Source organism: Epinephelus moara, chromosome 8 (assembly GCF_006386435.1).
Source record: "Epinephelus moara isolate mb chromosome 8, YSFRI_EMoa_1.0, whole genome shotgun sequence".
NCBI lineage: Eukaryota > Metazoa > Chordata > Actinopteri > Perciformes > Serranidae > Epinephelus > Epinephelus moara.
In genome coordinates this window covers 7262555-7285189 of record NC_065513.1, presented here as the reverse complement: position 1 = coordinate 7285189, position 22635 = coordinate 7262555, and the positions used below count along the sequence as shown (strand labels likewise).

At 39.2% G+C, this 22635-nt stretch overlaps 1 protein-coding gene across 2 annotated transcripts in view; it reads right to left on the bottom strand.

The window, feature by feature from the left end:
* The window catches only part of stxbp1b (syntaxin binding protein 1b), a 36462-nt gene extending 14856 nt beyond the window's left edge, over positions 1–21606 (bottom strand). For both annotated transcript variants that reach the window (XM_050051362.1, XM_050051364.1), the window contains exons 1-11: positions 21498–21606; positions 11785–11834; positions 11570–11651; positions 11196–11272; positions 10768–10846; positions 8398–8501; positions 6057–6205; positions 4087–4171; positions 2709–2839; positions 497–604; positions 235–295 (exon numbers count right to left, since the gene is read on the bottom strand). In XM_050051362.1, the coding sequence (XP_049907319.1) occupies positions 235–295; positions 497–604; positions 2709–2839; positions 4087–4171; positions 6057–6205; positions 8398–8501; positions 10768–10846; positions 11196–11272; positions 11570–11651; positions 11785–11834; positions 21498–21534 (963 nt within the window). In that variant the 5' untranslated portion in view covers positions 21535–21606. The remainder of the gene's footprint in view (positions 1–234; positions 296–496; positions 605–2708; positions 2840–4086; positions 4172–6056; positions 6206–8397; positions 8502–10767; positions 10847–11195; positions 11273–11569; positions 11652–11784; positions 11835–21497) is intronic.
* Between the last annotated feature and the right edge of the window lie 1029 nt (positions 21607–22635).

Below are 22635 nucleotides of genomic sequence, written 5' to 3'. Positions count from 1 at the left end.
GCTCTGCGCGGGGTTCGCCACCCTGCGCCACCCTGCGCTGCGCCAGGAAACTAGAGGCCTTAGACACAAGAACATGGTGAAATAGGGTGAAGGTTGAAGTCACCCTTTGAAATGCCAATAAAGTACTGCACGATGCTTTGGTACTTTTTCCACCTCTGTGTGAAGGACATTTAGGAGCAGGAACACAGTAAGAGATCCTGAAACAGGAGCAGAGTGATACAGTGTGTCCTCTACCTTCTCCCCAGTGTTCATCTTTTTGCTGGCAGAGAATTCTTTCAGAGAACGAGTCACAGCCCTGTGCAGAGAAATGAGGAAAAATGAACAGATGAATGAAAACTGAGAAGGTTCTCTGTGACTCTGCTGACTCCTGAGAGGAATAATGCACTGAGACAGATTTGTGACAGAGCTGCAGGTTTGTGGTAGAGGTACAGAAGTGTGGGTTTTTTCGTCCGTGCTGTGAATGTGTACATGTGGGTAGAAAGTCACAGCCACTCACGTTGACACTTCTGCAATGTGTTTGTGTCTCAGAGTCAGCCACAGGTCATCATCCTCATCCAGCAATACCTCCTTCATTCTCGTTTCTCCCATCCCACTGGTCTCAAAGCTGACAGAGAGGACGACAGAGGTTTACAGACTGTGGATGTGTATATATTTGTTAGAATAAACACAAAAATATGCAGATCGACACTGAAGAATTTGATCATCTTTATGTTGTTCAGTGCAGTTATTCTCTTTTTTCTGTTTCTTCTTTGTACTAAGATAGGGCATTGTTTTACCATATTGACCTTTTTTTAGCAAACACTGGTTTGAATTATTATTGAAGCATTTTTCAGAATGAATGAAATGTTGCAGAGCGAAGCTGAGACATTTGGGTTGTTTTTAAGCCACAGGGCCATCCTGCCAAAACAGAAATATACAACCCAAACTAACTGACAGTAACAATAATCAGCAAAATAAAACACAGATATTGAAATGACCAACACAGTCTAACAGGAACATGTGAAATGGACACAACCTCTTAACAACCCATTATGTGGTGCTGGCACAAAATATGTTAAAGTGTCTGCTGGCAACACCAAATATATTACATTTCTGTCAATACATCCTCCTACACTGGACCTTAGGACTTCATGCCCATTTCATGTATTTCTACATTCCTCATACAACGCTTTGTATATTGTACTAATATGCACACACCACAGTTCATATAGTCTGATTGGGCAGAAGTTCACTGCATAGATCAGCCTCTCATTGGGTGGAACGAGCCACCCGCTGAAGTCCCGCCCTACCACCTCTGGTTGTGTAGCAGTTTTCAACCGTTTTCAACACGTCCTTTACTAACTTTTGCGGTGTTTGATCTTGTGGGGATGTAGCCATTTTTCTGCCATGGTTCGCATCCTGTAGGCGATATTTTTGTGGGCGTGTTACACCAAAACCTGTTTCCCCCCGGGAATATTTTTGCAAGCGCACCGTTGCTGTGGCACCGCCCAGAACGATTGTGATTGGTTGAAAGAAATACAAGCAGCCGGGGCGTTTTTTCTCCAGTCTTAAAGTGAGAGTCGGCCCAGCCAGACCTTTCCTTTCTTGAGAAAGGTCTGGTGAGCGAGACTACAGTTCATATGATATCTAATTATTAGTGGCCCACAAATGACATTAGCTGTGTCTCACTTCAGGAGCTGCAGCCTTCTAAGGACGCAGCCTTGGGGGTCTACATCTGCCACGTCCTTTGAAGACCATAATGGCCCAGTTGAGCCGTCTCTGAAATGGGACGCTCTGGTCTATGGAGGATTTACTGATTGTATCATCAGTTGTTTCTGCCCCTATCCACTGATGCTCCTGTCACCTAGCAACCAGTGGTACTTAACAATGGAAGTTAGTAGACTACAAGTTTAGTTAAATAATGAAGCCAGAAATAAATGTATTTATTTTCAATACATAGTTGAGGAGATGCTTTACCACCAGTGACACCAGCATGTGATGTGTTATTATCATAATTATTATATTATTGAAGTAAGATTGTTTAAGATGTGTATTTTTAGATGTTAGAAAAATGTTAGTGTGTTTAGGGAAGCCATATATTTTGCAATAACCAATCATCACTGACGTGCAAGGAATTTTGGGATAGAGTGGGCCATGAAGGAATCATCCATATTATCCTCAGGAAAAGAAGGCCTTATTTCTTGGCCGCATTTGAAGGAGCCTTCCAAATGGGCCAGCCTTTGTTGTGCCGTTGGGACACAGTCTTCAAATGCAGCTTTTGAAGGCTGCAGCCTCTGAATTTAGATATAACTATTATGCACGTAACTTAAACTTAATGTGGTTACGTTTAGCAAGTAAAGTTCACAGAATTCTGAACGCTGTTCTCCTCTGGGACAGTCCTGGCAGAAAGTCCTGTGTTTTATGACCCATCCACCACCCCTACCTGCTTCCTCACTCAGACTACTTCTGTCTTTACTCACATCAGTATACTGGTAATGTGATCCCACCCCTCACAAATGCATGTGTTATATGCAGAATACTGGCTCATGATTCTGCGGGTTATATACAATTTTTGGTGCATTACTAATTCCAATAATACTTAATAATTCATAGGCATACTTGCGAAGGATGCATAAGGACAGCGTGTTCTGACTGGGCTGAAATGACAGGTGCACGCTGAGCTCAGTGACTCCCAGAAGCTGTCAAACCTCCCTTAGTAGAGTCTTTACCTGTAAACGTCGTTCTCGATGCCCAGCAGGTCATAAGCCATGGCCTGCAGTGTCAGCTCATGCAGGATGGGTGACACGGGATCAAACCCACGATCCAGAATGAGCAGCTGAGTGCGACTCTTGTCTGGACCCTGGAGGCATCAGAGCAGAGACAAAATACTACATACACGGCAGAGGACTGACAGATGTGTCATACTCTTCACTTGCAGCTCATCATCCAATATTACATAGCCTAATTATGCAGGATCTGCTCAACTCAAGCTCAAATTCCAAGTCTGGTCATTTTGCTCACCATAGACTTTGGTATCCACTTTAAAAAATATAACATTAAAGCTGCTTAGTTAAAACATCTCTAAAATCTCAGTAATTATGAACAATGAAAATTGTCTTAGTTTTAACTTGATGACTATTGGTCCATTTAAGAGGGTCTCTAAACCAATAAAGGAGCATTAAAGCCTTCAGTTGAAGTCAAAACATAAAAATCCACATAATTGAGCTGTAGCATATGATTTATATTCTCCATCAGGACTGGATTAATGTAACCTTGTGGTTATGCCAGATTGTGTTGACAGATGATGTCTGTCATATGCGACATTATGAAGGCTGATAAATGCACACATGGGGCTCTAGTTTCGAAGACCGGGCGAGGCGGGGGCGCAGCGCACCTGCGCTTCGCAAACTGGGTGTGGCCAGGCGGATTTTGTAAGTTTGGCACACTGTGCGCCCTGGCGCAGCTACTCCTCTTTCCCACCTCCGTCCCTCCTACCGGCGCAAGTCGGAAAGAGGGAGGAGAGAAGGCGTGGAGTGGGTTTTACACACATCACACCAATCAAATGAGCCCCTCTCCTCGCCCTTCTCGCCGNCCTTGGATCTGACATCAGATGTGACGGGACAGTCGATATAGAGATACATTTATGTGCTGATTGCAGATAGTTGCATTGAATAGTGTTTTTTTTTGGGTATTTATTGCATTGTTAATGTGCCTGATATTCTGGAAACCTGCTTGTGAGGTTTTGGTGACGTGTGCACACTGTCCGCCGGTCAGCCAAACTTTCACTTACACCGGCTGCGCTCCTCCTGCGCTGATAGTAGACCTGGTTTCAGCTGGCGAGCTTTTAGCGCACCTTCGGCGAAGCCTTTTGGCACGAAACTGTCATTGCGCCCAGCTGGATCTGTTGACACCTCCCCCTGCTGCGCCACCACACCCATCTCAGTGCACCTCAGTCTGCCAAACTACCAAACTGAGCGCGCCTCGGGTTGTGCTGCTCGAAACTAGCTCTGCGCGGGGTTCGCCACCCTGCGCCACCTGTGCTGCGCCGGGAAACTAGAGCCCATGGAGATGGTTCTCCCCATTTGTCATTCAGCTTTACTTCCTTACCTCTCCCATGGTGGGGTCATCAGCCTTGTAACCGTCCAACTTCTCCTGAAGCATCTGGGCCAGAACTGCACAATCTTTGTACTCCCTGAGCCAACACACACACACACACACACACACACACACACACACACACACACACACACACAGAGCATCAGACAAACACTCCTTTTAAACTTGAACATGCTGTTTGTGCTTCTCTAGATCATAACTTCTTCAATAACAGAAATACTGTTGAGAATGGCATGACTGTGGATTTATACTAATGGAATTGGTGTTATGGAAATGAAAATTTATATTTTTCTTAAATTTATGATAAAAATGGGTAAGCATGGAAGACATGAGCTTACATTAACTGAGTAACAGGGTAAATTAGAAACTAAGAACAGTCTAAGGCCTGCTTCACTCTGCATTTGAAGTCCCCGTGAAATGAAATATACATTTCCCCAGTTGTAATTCTGTTTCCCTGTTAATTAGCAATTGTTATATGCCAAATATATATCTAAAAAATCAGTATCAGAGTATTTTTACATCAAAATCCCTGTATTTTCTCTTTCTGTTAAACCAAGTAAAACAGTTTCAAATGTGCGATGACTCATCCTGCACTCAGTGGCATTCACAAAAGTTCATCCAATCACATGAAACTTTGGGCAACTACTAGCCAGACTGGTCATATGAAACCAAATTTCACTGCTTGTGGGTTGTAGTAGCTAAGAGAATAATATGGAGAGAGACAGGAAGATATGTGTGTTTGGATAACAGTGGGAAAAAAACCTTGTTTTCATTTCCAAAACAATGTGACTGAAATCTAATTCATTCATCTTTCCCTCATCCTCCTCAGGGGCGTAAACATAGACAGTGCAGGCAGTGTCTAACTTATCATATGTCACTGATCTAATGGTGAAGGAGATGTGTGTGGAGCCAACAATCTGCTCGGCAGCAGACTTCACTTTATTTCTGTATTGCCCTCTGTACTTTTTAGCAGTCCAAAAATGCAAAGGATTTGATTTAAATCCCTCTTGTAACAGCACGAGGCAAATATTCCATGTCACTGGGAAATACGTCACAGTACACAAGCTAAAGACACTTGCACTTCCATTTCATGGGGACTTTGAGGTTAATAAGACCATTCTTGAGAATGTATAGTACTATGCATGTGAACTACTAGCCTAGTCACCAGAGGAAAACATTGGCACTGTACATGTCTGCAAACCACAAATACACGTGAACATTTCACACGTATAATATCAATGTCTCTAAAGTGACGTAGTGTATATGCTGACTTTGTCATAGGGAGGTTAAAGGGATGGTGGATAGTTTAGACACATGCCTAACTGCAGACTACTATTTGAGACCAACAAACAACAAAACCAGCCTTAATTTCGGAAGTCATCACTGTGCTTCTAACGGCTTTTTAGGCACCAAACGTTGATGTTTTTTAGCCACCCATCTCTGTTTATCAAGCATGTATATAATGCCACGAAAAGGGGGTATTTTAAGTCAAAAAATGATCTTCTCCTCGCCATTAGTGGTTTTTGTGGCTAAACCGAAAAACACTTTGCTACAGCGCCGTTGAAACGTAAAGTGCAAATGTAACATACCCATGGTTTGCAGAAAGGTACAATGGCAACATTTTTTGACTGGGTTGGAGCTACTGTAAAAACAGCTGTAGTGCAAGCACCCTGTTAGATTTTTCCTTTTGGACAAAATCAGACAGAGAGAACAAAATGAAATAAATGTTGCCTGCTGTGTATGATGCAGCTACTGCAGCCGATCAAAATGTTCGCTTTGGAATTCACCACTGCAACAATGGGAGTGCAATATTCTCATGTCAATACGATTAGAGGTCTGGTCCTGTGAAACTTAGATGTGGCCTCTATCACTCAAATGCTATATCAATGATATTAAAAATTTGCCACAAAAACCCAAAACAAAAACAGAATGTTGAAATGTGTTGTCCTTGCTGGTCTCACGCTCTGTATCGGACACCAGGATACTCTTTGAGTGTGGCACAGAGGGTGGCAATCTGCTCAGCACAGCGCTCCAACATGTTGTTCTTCACATCAGCCTTGAAGGGGCTGTAGAAGTCCTGAAAGGCATCCACTTTGTCCAGGGAGAAGACCTGGACACAGAGGACATAACAGACAGACAACATGAGGTTGAATCTCAACTTAATTCTGGACCCCAACATTGAATATTGCTATACTGGTTGTCTGTGGGGACACCTTAACCTCAACTGATCTAAAGCAAGGATGGATTGTATTTGGCGCAGGTATACATTAATGTACTTTCTGATACTCAGCTCTGATAAAGAGTTTTAGTGATTGACGATTATTTCAATGGTGTTTTATTTCAGTTATTGAGTAAATAGTAATAATTTGGGTTTGAAAATGTTTAAAGGCAAAATAATAAGGGTCAAAATATTTGCCACCAGAGGCTTCTCTCTATAAATGTTGGCACTGGCACCTGAACGCTGATACTAATTAAACACTCACTTAAAAACACACGTGTACATGCACCCATCTGTTACTGACTATCACATGATAACAATCCCTGTGCTTTCTCTTGTCACACATCTTATGTGTGCTCCCATTGGCTGCAGAGTATGAGCATTGGTCCTGTCAGCCAATCAGCTAAAGGGATGAGAGGAGGACAAGGGGGCAGGGCTGGTATGGTGTGTCCCTCCCACTCGGGATTATAACTACAGGACAACAGCAGAGGATTGAGGGCTAAAGCTGATCCAGCACAAAACACTGTTGGTCTGATCCTCTTCAGCACTGTTCCTCCCTCTATTGATGAACAATATCATAGGGTGAAGGGCTTAATACAGGGTACAAGACCTGTTGTTTCCACATATTTATTTTAATTCAGCCTTTTCTTGCAAAGTTGTCCCCCCACTTGGTAAACAGATAATTAATTTGAGGCAGCTCTGCAGAGGAATACTTTCAAGGATGCCGACCTGTTTAAAGTTAAAAGGATAGATGTTGCTCTCACACTATACACAAATAATAACAGTATGGTTAAGATAGCTAAAGTCTTTTTAAACCTGCTATAATCAATATATTGTGAAAGGTGTGGTAGCCTATGAAGTGCTGAACCTGCACAGAATAATACCCAACGCAGGTCTTGGGAGCTGACTGCTCTTGTTTCTTACCCTTTCTGTAATCTTTTTATAAATGTCACCATGTGTCTGTATTTTATCTTCTTTGTATCCAAACAGTTGTATGAACAATCCAACACAATTTTCTCCATATTTCCAGGATTAATTGTTTAACCAGTGGCTATATGTTGGATTTTGAGATAAGGACGTGAATGTGGACTTTAAAAGTGAGTTTGCTCCAGGTTTAATCTTGAAATACACCACACCTACACAATATCTATTTGCACAATGACTTTATCTGTTCTAAAAAGTAATGCCATTTTTGGTGAATATGAGGTTAGACCTGTCACAATAACTACTTGTGTTGGATAATATATCATTCCAAGATAAACTATATTATTGCCATTTTGAGATCATTTTATGACACTGATGTAATGATGATATGATAGCATAAAAATGGAAGTACACCCTTTCAAAAAGCAATGAATTTTCAATTCTTAAGAATTTTCAGACATTGAAACTTTAATATGAAAAAAGTATTCCTGCGCCCAAGTCTAATAACAGTCAGGAAAACCCTGCTGATATTTTTGACGTCATGTTGACTAAAACTTTGGTGACATTCTTATGTAAACAAATACGCATTTGAATACACTGGACAATATCGAAGTTGAATGAATATCGAATGATCAAGGTCGTGCCTGTAAATAAGTCGATAAAGTAATTATTATGACAGGCCTGTATGAGGTACTAGGTTTGCTATATGAATTGCAACAAAAATGATGAGTAGATATCCATTTTGTCAGATAATTTCTTAGTGAGCCAGCCAGGACTTTAATTCAAGGCCTCATGAAAGGACTACATATGCTGCAGACAGCCTTGATTGATTGACTGATTAAAAAAACAAAACATAGACCATATCTATCCTCCAAAATGTTTATAGTTACAAAGTTATGATGTATAGTGCAGACACACTGACAAACACACACACACACACACGCACACACACACACACACACACACCATTCAAATAATGCAATAAGAATACCCTACACTACATTTCACCATGAAAACAAATGCAATGCAAAGTAACAAGAGAGAGGCAGGTTTCTTTATACACTGTAGACTGAAATACTTCCAAACCACAACCATCATATGAGAGTAAGACAATAATGAGCAGCTTCTGCGGTCTAATCCCAGTCTAGACGGTGTTTTACCTGAGATTCATAGGGCAGAAAGGCGATGTGGATCTCAGTCAAGGCCTTCATGGCTTTGGAGGCGCGGGATTTGGTCAACAGTCCAAACAGCAAGTCTGGGATCGCTGACGAGAATCACAGAAAAATATGGTGACTTACTGAGATAGTTAGTAGCTGGATAAAAGAATGCCAACGTCATGTTAATCTCGAATGTTCAAACTTTGTTAAATTGAAAAACATTAAATTGACCTAATTTAGGAAGAGAAAATAAGGTTCACACATAAAGGTCAGTTTGATGGTTACCAGCATTACACTACACCCACCTCATTGTTTTTAACAGGGACCTGACCCAGGACCCCACAGTGTCGGGTTTAAGGGGTGTGTTGGTGGGGCCGTGTGGCTTAATTCAGGTGTCATGTTTGCTGAAACTGTCTCTGTATCCTGACAGTAGTACGTGAGACAGATAATCTGTGAAAAACTCAGGTTCCTCTGGCTCTTTCTAATGCTTCTAAAGACACCTTCAAGAATTCACAGTGCCTAAATAGAAACTACCAATCAGAGCCAGAAAGAGCCCTCATTCAGTCGAGATCAATATCTTCAATATCTAGCTTTGCAAACGCAATTGCTGAGAAACAACCACCAGCAATGGAAAAGAAATGATCACCCCTTTACCAACAACAGCAAAGAAAAGTTGACAGAAGAAGACTAACGACAGCATTAGTTTTGAATCCTTTCAATCAAAATCCAAAATCAAAATCCTTTTTACCAAAGGCTCGGTTTAACTGTTTCTTTTAGGCATGCTTTTTGCTTTCAGCCTTCTGACTACTGTTAGCATAAAGTGACAGTTTCACCAAATATGCCAAATAGTTTTTTTTCAAAGTTATCTATTGAACCTTTAAGGTCGTGGTGAGACATGAAATAAGATCCAGAAGTCCTGTCTGACAGATTTGTGAATTTGAAGGTTTATCTGACATTAAAATGCTGCAGAGTGCATTGCAGTATTATGGGGAAGAATTTTAAAATGCTGCAGGGTTATAATGGCAATGTAATGCAGGAAATGCAAAGGCATAATGACAGAGAAAAAAGATGAGACAGTTGGGAGTATCAACATTTTCTTCTGACATATAATTAAATTATGAGGAAAGACTCCATATGACCAAAAATACAATAAAATAGCATACCATCCACCATCCATTCTCCCCGCCTTTTCTCAAAAACATCAGCAAACATGTCACAAATCCTGGGGCCAGTTGCGCAAAACATCTTAAGTCCGAGTTGAGGTTATATGGACACACTTAATGATGAGCAATTGATTTTCCACTAAACATTTGACTGGAAGTCAATTTATGGTTATGACTGTCAGGGGTTGGATCACTCAACTTTCCAAAGCTGCAATCTCTCAGCCCCTTTACAAATAATAATTGCTCTGCAGTTTTATCCAGAGGGATCTTCACAGTCAGTTATTGGTGAGGTATTTTATATAAGACGAAAGTGTCATACTTAACAAGCAAAGTTAAGGAGCTTTGTTCAACTGGCCCCTGAACTTGGAGATGAATTTCAACTTACAACGACTCTTATCGTGAATATGGTAAACATGACGCCATCTGAAGGCAACAAACAACATCTACCAGGAATGTGCACTTACTAGTATTAAAATGGCCAATGCAGCACCTTCCTGGATGATGTTGCATTGCATTGCCAAAAGTTGAGTCAGGTTCTGCCCTTTTTTCAGGAGACCCTGTTTATTTTTTTTATTTTTATTTTTTTTTTAATGGGAAATGAGGACATGACCCACTGGTGTCAGGACAACAACCTATTCCACGAATGTCAGCAAAACTACAGAGATGATAGTGGACTTTGAGAAGAAGCGGCCAAGGAACTACACTCTCCTGTATATCAACACGTCCTCAGTGGAGAGGGTGCATAGCTTCAAATACCTTGGTATCCACATCACTGAGGGCCTGACCTGGGTACTGCATACTGACTCAGTGGTGAGAAAGGCAAGGCAGGGATCGTTTTACCTCAGACACCTGAGCAAATTTCAGGTATTCCCTCAAATATTGAGGAATTTATATTCCTGTTCAATTGATAAGGAAGCAGCACAGAACAAAGACCCCAAGAGCAAAGCGCACTTGTTAAGCTGAGTATACAATAGACACTACTCTACCCTGGCTCAAGGATGTTTACACCAGGCGCTGCAAGAATAAGGTTTTTGAAATAATTTTTTAGTAATTTAACTATTAAACATTTTGTGTAACTCGCACTTCCTAACATAAAACTGGATTTGTGTATGTCAAACAGCATCAAGTGTGCAAAGGGTCTAGATTAACTTCGAGTTCCCAGATATTCCATCTATCTACAGTATTGTTGGTGTAGAATGGATTTACTCACTGTCAGTGAAGAAGACGTGAGCTCCTCGGTACCTTGGATTCTGTGGGTCTCTGAAGTCATCAATCAGACCCTCAACAGACTAAGACAGCAGAGAACAATGTTTTGGCTTATGAACTAAATTAAAAGGGAACAACAGTTTGGACAATTCTTCAATCTTTTACAAAGTAAGTCAAAATGAATATTTATTAAAAACCCAGCATGTTTCTTAATTTATCATGACATGACATTTAAAGGATCTTTATAAACCAAACTACCAATAAAACTGCAGGAACTGCATTTTAAAGTATTCAAATGACAAAAAGTCGCATTCCTCATTTGTTGGACAACATGGCAAAATACTGCAGGATGACGGAAGCCAGTGAGACTACAGTAAGAGATTATACTAAATAGTGCGCCATAGAAGTCATTATAGGAGCTGTATCATTTACCTCATCTGAGGGTGTGATCAGGTAGATGGCCTCCATGCTGGGCAGAGGCTCACGCTTCTTGGTAATGTCTTCTACAACTGGAGAGCACAGGAAAACAAAAATCAATACTCATTCATCAGCTAGATTAGACTGCAACTAGGCTCACCAACTTATAATAACTTCTCTTTCCTTCAAAACCCAGCACAAAGAAACGGACCTAATTAATGGTTATCCATAAATGTTTCACTTGAACATTCTAGAAATTAATCATCAGCATGGTGGTGGGTGTTAATAGATCCTTCTAGCTGAACCTAATTAAATTTACCTGCACTAAAGTTGATTAAAGTGGTTTCAAAGCTGCAAAAGTGAACTGAGGTGACCTAGGTGGTACTTACTGGTGATTCCCTCTGACATGATGTCTGTCATCTTACAGCAGGAGGAAATCATTCTCATACTCAGCTTGTCCACCACCAGCACCTATAACAAAGTTACACACAGCGAGGGCTTCAAAGGGATTTTTTTGTTGATATCTCACATGGTTTTAGTCATATTCAGCGTCAAGGTCAATGAGGAATGATGCCAAACTTGATCAGAATAACAGGATTGTTACCTTCCATTTTCCTTTTTCTCTTGCTTTCTTGATGACATTGTTCATTATCTCTGTAAAGAAGGAAGACATCCACATAAAACCTGGATTTCACATAATAAAATCATTCACAACAGTTCAACTAGTGAGAGAAAGAAATAAAGAGCAGAGAAAACAACAGCATGATAATACATGCAAATTGCTGAGGCAAAAAGTATCCTCCGTGTTGTCAATAGATTATGTTTACAAGTGTTTCCATCTGGCTGAGGCGCTCATTCAGACCTCTCTAAATTCATTATCAGCTAAATACCTGTGGCTGCCAGCAGCAGGAATACATGTGTAATATCTGCAGTCTCCAGTTTTTTGTTTTTTTTGTATGGTGCAAATTTTACATGCAACAGGTACCTACATTAATTATTCAAATCATGACAGTAAATTTGTATAGTGTCTGACTTCTGTTACATTACGCAAATGTCCAAACCACATTTCCTCTGGACATTCAAAGTAAAGTCTGTCAGCTGAATTATTACTGGGAGGTCTCACTTTATGGAAATTGCCTGATTGCTTCTCTCATAGTATGCACAATAGTGGCATTAGTAGGCACTTGTAAATGGACCCATAGCCAGGTCTCACCTAGGGTGCCACCAAGGATAGAGCTGGCACTGCACCTAAGCCAGCTCCATTCGCTGAAGACATAAATGATATGAGGTTGAAAGCTCTATAAAGCCAGCAAGTGCACCTTTGAGCTCAGATTATTTTACAAAGACACCATTCTGTAAAATGCATTTTGAGGCAAAATTAAAAACCCAGGCATTGTTTGCAGATATTGATATTTGATTTTAAAGGCTATCACATAGCAGAAGTGGTCTACCAGTTAAGCAAAAGTGTGATTAGCCAGCCTTGATTTTAACATGAACTCTGGTCCAGAGTCCAAGTCCAAACAATCTTGCAGAGGGGCTTCTTAGGAGTTTGAAGTTCTCTGATTTAAGTTACTAAAATATGTTATCAAATTAATTATTTGTTATCTATTTTGGGCAAATTAATGTGGTTCTGATGTTGGGTGTTTCAATGTAAAGCAAAAATAATCTCCTTGTTTTGTCCAAACTGTGGGTATGTATTCATTAGTAATTACTAATTAGTATGTGGAACGTAAGTATTAATTTATTTAGAAAGATGCACCATGGAAGCACAATATATCATTTCATTTTATAATGTCATACTGCAAAAAAAGCTAGACTAATTAGGCACATGGTATTAGTAGGTGTCCATAGCCAACAATGGTATTCTGGCCTGGGTGCACCTAGCCAAGGTGGCTAGCCAACACATTGGCAACATTAAAATATGATGTTAACACGAACATGTCTTTTCAGCAATTCTTTTAAACTACAGCTTATGTACACAGTGTACATTCAGCAACTTTATACATCCTAAAAACTCTGTCTGAAAATAACAAACCAACTTTGACTCACACATAACTTGTACCCCAGCCCCCTGCGTGAAACTTCTGTGCTCATGACGAGTATAAGCTAATCACAGCACACAGTAGGATCCATAATTACGCATCTAGGGATAGCTGCAGTGTGACTATTCTCACTCATGTGCCAACAGACACTCCAGCATAAACATTATATTGATATTGTTTCTCTAAGAAAAAGCAAAAAAAAAAAAAAAAAGCTTATTTCTGAGATATCTGGATAGTGGTTAAGTATATCCAAATATATTCTCATTACCACTGGAAGAGTGTACAGAAAACATCTGGATACTGAGCTCTGAATGTGACAGCCTTGATAATAACAACTTTACATTGTGAACACTAGTACAAAACTAGATTTACCCCCTTGTAATTGTATGCCTCTGTGAACCAGTCAAGTTGCAGTTTACATCCATGTCTGTCCAGATTCATATGTAGCCATAACATAGGACAGTGCTTCAGATATGGATGTTGCTGAAAAGAAGCAACACATTCTAAAACACAGATGCTTTACACACATTTTCAACCTGGCAGCACAGAAGATTTATACAATCAGCACAGTTTCGAGGTGAACCCCCAAGATTCATGTCATCAGTTCAGTGTCTGACCAAATGTATCACCTTCAGTTCCTCAGTTATGGTGTTAAATAATGGCCAGAAAAGGTAGGTGGGTAGGTACTTTATTAATCCCCTTGAGGAGAAAAAAAAAGAGTATTTCCATAATATTATTATGTCACTGTGAAGCTGACCTTTGACCTTTTGGATATAAACTGTCATCATTTTTATCGTATAAGATCTTTCTGTGAATTTTGTTTTAATTAGTATATGAATTTTGAAGTTATGGCCAAAAACATACCAAAACCTCATCAGTTCATCTTTGTGTACGAGTGGACGTTTGTGCCAAATTTGAATAAATCCCCTTACAGTGTTTTTGAGATATTGCATTTACAAGAATGGGACAGAGAATGGGACAGAGGACATGATGTCTGTGGTGAGGGCTATCGGGGGAACAGAGGCATGGAAATGCCACATGCATGCAATCTCTTGACATCCTTTACCACAAGGGACAATGTACGCCCACACAGCTGCTGTGCAATTGGACAGCAGGGAAACAGAGGGACCAGAGAAATAACATGATCCCTCATGAGGAAACAGGATCATCCTCATCATAACAATAACATTATACCATATACTGCAATATAATCAATAATGGAGGGCTGAACCTATTAGAGATGGAATAGCACAGGGAGATGTGTCAGCTTTAAATGTGTGAATCAAACTAATGTAAGACAGGATCAAGCATTTCACAGCCTGTCACTTGTGTCAATGAGGAGCATATCCAAATTTTTCCCACTGGGGGTTTAAGCAACTGTCGTATCTGTCAGACTGAACATGAAGGTACACAGCGCTGGGAGGGACGGGCCCACTGCAATCACTGTCTCTAATCTGCCAATCCTCCCAATCCTCTTACCCCGTCCACCACTCCCCACCGCTATTTCTGGGCCGTTTCTGTGTCAGCGGATGTGACATCACGGGGAAGTAGCATCACTGGCTCGCACACACACATGCAGATAAATACACAGACAAGCACTCATCATCCAAAATAAGTCAACATGTCCTGGTTCCACAGAGAGCCACAGTGACATTTCACTTGAGAGCTGTTCCTACGGTGTCATAAACACATTAACATGACTTTGGGACCACATGGCAATAGTACGCCAACTGTGTGGCTAATGATGATAATTGTGAATGACATAAGATGAAACTGGAAAAAAAAATTCTCTGTTTGTCACAGATTTAAGGACAAGCTTGTATGATTTATCATAAAACATTTCCACAAAGGTGGATCAGTCATCAGACCCTGCTTTCTGAGCAAAGCTGGCTGTGACAGTAAATGTGAATGGTCCTGTTTATCCAATTGGTCGACAGGATTAAGGAGAAGTGTTAGTGAGAGAATGGAACGCCACCTGACAAGCTTTCACAAGCTTTCGCATGCTGGATAAACAACAACAGGCTGTTGTTACTGTGGCAGATAGATCTGTCTAATTCAGGTCTATAATGCTGTATTTTATCACACCAACTAGCTCTGACTAGGTAGAGGATCAGCTCTTCTTCTCTGGCAAACACAATGTCAACTCAGCGGCTTACTGTAGTAAAAGCAGACATGATAGTAAAGGAGATTGTTCTTTTCATTGAGACATTAGTTACAACACTGTCTGAGTAACTGTAACCTTTCCAACCCTGCCACAAGCACCACTGTGTTCATACTGTATGAACAAACAGTCCTTAAATTGCAACTCTGTCTCTTAGACATTACGTATCTACGTTACTAAACTGCTGTCCTAATTACATTGTTGCAGCAATGTAATCACTGCCTAGATTATGCTCAGAGCCAACTTTTCTGTCAGGTTTAACATTACATTCATGTCCCACATGACCAGACTCCTGTCTTAGGTTGAGGCAACAAACACACTTTGGTTAAGGTTAGGGAAAGATCCTGATTTCAGTTAAATATTATAACAAAGCATATAGAGAGAGCGGGCCCTCCAACAATTTGTTGGTTGAGGAATGGGCCCTTATGAGCTATTGCTACCTTTAGAAATATGCCTGTTATCAAAGAAGAACTTGCATTAAATTAAAAACAGTGCAATTTGTTATATATGCACTTGAGAAAGTCAAACCCATCTCTGTCATGTTTATTTTTTTCTTTTTTTGTAAAACAGCCAAAAGCATCTGCAACAAAATTCAATGCCTATTCTATATATATAAATCAACAATTAAAATTGTGAAATTAAATGAACAATTTCTTACATTTTCATATTTTCTTTGGTATTTTTTTGTTATATAGAGATATGCAATCATGATTGCCGGGTAATATGTATGTTATCCAATGTCAAGTCTCTGATCATGTGACAAGACAATATGTCTGTCTGGGGCCCATCATAACTACCTAAATAACTAAACTAAATAATGCTGTTGTCACTACGATTTGATAATATATTGCAAGAATACCTATTTAGGCAGAAAAACACCTGCAATATGTTGTCAGTATTATTTTTTAAACTTAACAGTTGCATTTTTTTAGTTCTCAAAACATATTTGCTGTTTCAAACTAGTTATATATAAACATAATTTCAAGGAGACGGGGCTGCAAATCTACATAACATTCTTTTCAAACAGGGAGATGTGTACAAACCGATACACATGGCATTTAGAATAGTTTTTTTCTACAACATACTATTTAAAAAAAACCTGCAGTCAGAAAACTGTGATACATAATCAGAATCAAAATAGTCAGGCTAAACCAAAATTCTGACTTGAGTTAGTATCTCATTATCTTGACTAAGCATATCAGAAATATCCCCAAGGTTTAAAATCCTGTTCAACCAGCTAACCAGAAGTGAAACAAGTTTGCAGCGGAATTTTGCACATATATTCAATAAAAATGTTATGTTAATGAAAACTGTGATGGAAAATGCTGCATTTATAAGCAATTGTAATAATACTACTACTACTAATAATGGATTTTATATAGGCACCTTTCAAAGATCTCAAGGACACCATAAAAAACAAAAAACAAGCAGCCATGTAGCCATACATCATAAAAATCAGCAAAGCAGTTATAATAACAACTTAATAAGACAACTGTAAAAATCATCATTCTAAAAACTATCAGCGCTATCATCAGTGCAAATCTCGATGTGTGTGTCACTATTCGAGTCAAGATCAGACTATGCCAGCTTGAAAAGGTGGGTTTTTCAGAGATGTGAAGGTGAAGCGAGAATCAGTGTTAAAAATGTCTTATTGAAGAGAGTTCCAGAGTCAGGGTTAAAAGGGCAGAAGGCTCTGGATCCCTTGGGAATCAAGTGGGCAGATGGTGATGTGAGTTGGATTGCTGAAGAGGATCTGAGAGTACAGGGAGGGTGTGCAAATATGAAGGAGTTCAGAAAGATACAGTGGGGCTAGGTTGTAAGGGGCATTAAAATGAGAAGCAAGATCTTAAAATAAACACAATATTTTTCAGGGAAAGTGGAGGTAGGCTTGGTGGATAGATAGACCTGAGTGTCATCTGCATAGCAGTGAAATTGAATGATGAATTTCCTAAAAATATGGCCAAGAGGTAGAGGGTAAATGATAAATGGAAAGGGACCCAAGACAGAACCCAGAGGAACACCGCCAGAAATTGGAAAAAGACTGTGTTCTGAAATCTTTAAGCTGAAGCAAGTCACTATACAAAGTGCTGGGCAACCAGCTCAAGCAATTTGGATTCAGTGTTTTGACTTAGGACGCTTTGACATGTGGACAAGAGAATTTGGAAAATACTTGTATGCAAGCATATTTTTTGTGACACAGGTTGCATATTTGATAAGAGACTGACAATCAGACTACATAGCCATTTTGTTTCATTTCATCATAAGAAATACCATGGAGATTTAGAGGTCTAGAACAAGGCAAATGTTGTGTTGAGTCCTGGTATAAACGTTGTATACCAGGACACACCCAGCCCAGTCGCCAGAAGAAAATGTTGGTATTGTACGTTTCTGCAAAGTGCAAATAAATGTACATTTGTACATTTCATACGTATCACATCAGTGTATCTAAAGTGACATAGCATAAGAGCTGACTTTGTCATCAAGAGATGGAGTGAATGGTGGATGACACGTCACCTGGGCAAGATGGCTGCCATGCTGCTGACCACTGTTTGAGACCAACAAACAACTAAACTGATTGTGATTTAGTGAGTCATTGCTGTGTTTTCAGCAGATTCTCCAGATGTGGTGGTAGTGGCATAAAAAGACAATTGTTTTTTACCAAAACATTTCTGCATTTCCTGCCAAGATAGTGGCCCAAAAAGTGGTTGTTTTTTATAGGGACATTGCTGCATTTATGACTAGAATTGTGCCACCAAAAGTGGGTAACTTAAGCCAAACCTTTATCTTTTCTTAACCAGAACCAAGTGTTGTTTGTACCTACACATTCAATACCCACAGCATTGTTAAAATGTAAAGAAACCTTAAGTTTCAACATATTTGCTATATAATAACATAGAAATGTAATGTACCTGTGGTTTGCAGAAACATACATTACCAACACTTTTTATTTATTTATTCAGTTAACCCTTATTCAACCAGGAAGAAAAACTCCTGAAATTAAAAATCTCTTTTTCAAGAGTGTCCTGGCCAAGGCAGGCAGCAACATAAGTTACAGACAGACAAGATAGAACACAAATACAAAAAATGAAATAGAATAAAATAAAATTTAAAAATAAAAAACAGCTCTAAAACAAGCAATAATTAACACAAAATTACATTACTACAAACAATAAAAATGCAAAAAGGGCAACTGCACATGAATACAAAGACCAGCTCAACCAGCTAACGTGTTTTCTGCTGACTGGGTTGACATGCCTGATGTAACAATATGGCTCTCAGACACAATCCCTATTGGATTAAGTCTAGCTATGAGTTTTAATTTTAGTACTTCATCAGATGTCAAGATATATCTAACACCTTTACAGAAATAAGGTACTAAAGGGTGTTTTTAATGTTCTTGGTATTTCAATAGGCTCCATGCAGGCAAACACTGCACACTACATGTAACAGGCGAACTTAAGGACTAACTGGTGAACATAGTGGAGCATTTAGCAACTACAGACACAAATGTTTCTCTCAGGGGTGGGTGTAAACCAAACCATGGATAAACTGAATGAATATTACTCTTGCTTTCAGTGAAAACAGGTGCCCGTGGCTGTTTGAAACCAGGCTGATGAGAGCAGTGAGACTGAACTACAACAGTAACATTCATCTCCTTAAAACCAAAAAATGAGCTGAAGGATGTTGAAAAGCTTCTCATAGCTGAGGAGAAGTGCAGAGCTGGTGATAAATCTCTGTGTCCACAGAGATTTTCAGGGTTTTCAAATTCCTTTCAAACTACACGTAGTTATTTGATCTATTGTAAATATTAAAAAAAAACATTGATTACTGCAGCCTTCACCAGCCAACTGTCTCTGAGAAACATTATCTTACCTTAAGCTATCAAAACATACATATCAATTTTTCAGTGTAATATTCTTTGATAGTGACACGTGTCTTGAAAAAGCAAAGCATCTGCAAACAGAATAAGAGTATCTCACTTCTTTTTATGCAAATCAATTCAATCTTTAAAACATTTTGCGAAGCTGCACCGTTTGGAGCAGTTTGTTTAACTAACAGACACTTGGAACAAGACTGGATTAACAGAGTAAAGTGGGCACTCAGGGCCCTGAAGTCCCCATATTCTGCTAATTACAGCAATTTGATCGATTGCAAATTTGTTTGGAAGTTTACACCACTAATGAAATGAGAAGAGCCTTCAGCTGAGACCTGCATTATTACCTGTAGAGGGTCAAAGAGAGGGTCATCAAGTCATGATACAGTGTCATGAAGTCATTGCTGTACCTTAAGTTCAGGTTAAATTTATACAAACCTGTGCCTTAAAATGTCAGCACTTGTTTAGAGAAAAATAACTTGATGCCAAAAGACACGCCTTCTTATTCTTCTGTTTTAGTTTCTGATTAATACAAGTTGGACTGTAGGACCAGAACACAATTGGCATGAAAATGTATATTATTACAGTGAACCTGCCTCAGTTTCATAACTGTAAAACTGATCAGATGAAACAGCTCTGCATCAGCCACAGTCAAGCAGACCTGCAACAATTAGCCGATTATTTGATTAGTTGATCAAAGGAAAATTAATCATCAACTTTCTTGATAATCAAATAATTATTTTTGTCATTTTTCAGCACATATGTCAAACATTTGTTGTTTCAGGCCTCTTCAGTTAGAGAATTTGCTGCTTTTCTTTGTCATTTATGATGGTAAATGAAGAGTCTTTGGGTTCTGGACTGCCTTTTGGATAAAACAAGCAAACTGAAGATGTCACTTTGGGTTAAGGGGAAATTGTGATGAGCATTTTTCACTTTTTTGACATTTTGTAGACTTAGTTAATCAGTTAATCATGAAAATAATCAGCAGATTGATTGATGATGAAAATAATCTTTAGTTACAGCCAAAAGCCAAGTGAGTCCATGTTTCCTTAAAAGCATCTGTAGCAGGTTCTAGAAACAGACAGGCAAAACATTCTGTGTGTTGGGGATGTGCTGACTGCTACTGCCTGTTAACAAGTCATGGCAGATAAAAAATACTTTCACCCCAACATTTATTTACCTACATTAATAACGGCAGTATTACCAAATAGAAAAAATAAACATCAGCCAGTGGTGGAACACACAAGAAATGTCCTCTTGATACAGTCTTGTAACTTATCTAAAAAGGATTTTCTTGAAAAGTGAATAATTAACCAAAGCTATTAGTTATCATTTATTTATTAAAACACCTAAAATAATCCTTAATTGGAAAGAGGTACAATTTAATCGAATGCTGAGACTAATATATAAAACTGTAGCATTAAATAATTCCCATTGTAAACGAGCTTTTTACTGTCGTGGAATGGTCCGTCTCATTTCAAGATTTTGTGATGCTACAAGGGAAGGCTTGCAGTTTGCGCATCTTTAGTCTCGTGAGGGCTTTGTGGTTTGCGTGAGACCAAACAGAGCTGACGCATGTGTATGTCAAGATAGTAAATGGTTACATGATGTTTAGTAAAGGACTGGTGCGTATAGCCTACTGATGCTGACATAAGACTGACAGTGAAAACAAACATTTGTTGAGTTGTTATTGTGGCTGTTGGAGTCGGAGTCCTCTCCTCTTCCTCTGAGAATGATGTCAAAGCGCTTAATCCGCACAGACAAAGATTAGTGAGGCAGGATTTACACCAAACCAGGACTCCGTTCTCTAATGCGTCACACAAGCACCAATAATGGATCAATAAAGGGTAGAAACATCCATCAGAGTCTAACAGCACACCATCGAACACATGCATATTTGTATTCTTCATCTCACTGAGAGTAAAGTCTGGAGAAACAACCATCCAGCGGGACGCACCGCTCGGATAAGTAAGTGCGTCGTTTGCGCATCGAACTTCCCAAAGATAAAACCCAGTGTCACCAGGAGCTGCACTGTCCTATATAACCATTATTAAACACAAACATTACATAATGCGGGATGCTTATATTTCACATTAAAGGTTTGGTAATGGGAAAAGCCCTTTATGCACTTCATACAATACTTTACACAGGTTTGTAATAACAATCATTAAATCAGATGTGTATCATATGCCAATATGTTTAAAGAGAGGACAAATATTCTAATAAAAAAATCAACTTACTTTCTCCAACAATGGCTTTTAGTCCCAGTGGTGCCATGATGAGCCCTCTGCTGCGCGTCCACTTTTCCTCTGCAAACTGACCGGTGCCACAACTGACCTACTGTCAAGCTCAGGAGAATAAGCAACACACTTCCGTTCCATTTAATACAAAATAAAAGCCTTCAGTATGAAAAAATGTAATACAGTGCCAATGGTAAAATGAATAAACATTATTAAATGAATGTAAAATAAATAGTAATTATTATTATTATTATTATTATTATTATTATTATTATTATCATTGTTATAATAAAATCATAGTTGCTGTGCCATTTTAACATTTAACATGTAGACTGGATAGGTACTGCAGATATCTGTAATGAAATTCTTCCTAGTCAAAATGATCATTTTAGATATCCACAGTGACATTCCTCCTATCTACTGTCGTGTCAGATAATCACAACGTCATTCTTCCAAGGGGAAATAGCATTACTTTTGCCATTCATGTGTATTGGGCTTTTGATTTTAGATAGCAACAGCATTATTTTAGATCACCAGAATGAACATTCTGTATGTCTGTAGCTGAATTCTTCCTTGAAATAATTCCAATTTTAGATTTCTACAATCCAATTGTAACTGGTCATAATTTCATTTTAAGTATCCAAAATGGTGAAAACATTCCAGCTATGTATAAGTTAAATTTTTAATGTACAAAAATAGCATGCTGGCTTACACACTGCAAAATATGACTGGATGTAGCAGAACATCCTGGTATTTTTGGCATACTGCATTTGACATATTATGTACTGGGACATACTAAATCTTTTTCTGGCATACTACATTGTATGGGAAATGGAGCACACCGTGGTTTCTTCCTCATATCGGAAGGGTATTGCAGAGCCTCATGGTCTGTGTCACCTGTCTGTGTTTGGCTACTTTAGCAGAAGAGACCACAGGCATTTGCTCCAAAGCATTCTGGAGCACACAGACTTGAGGCAACAAGTGTTATCACAGAACAAATGTATTGTTTATACTGTTTAATTGAAACTTTTGGTGGGCTTTACATTTGGAATTCATAAATGTTTCTTTATAACATCATACAATGGGGCTGTCGTTCTGCGGCTGAGTGCAGTCCAAAAAGCATCCCTACAACGGGCTG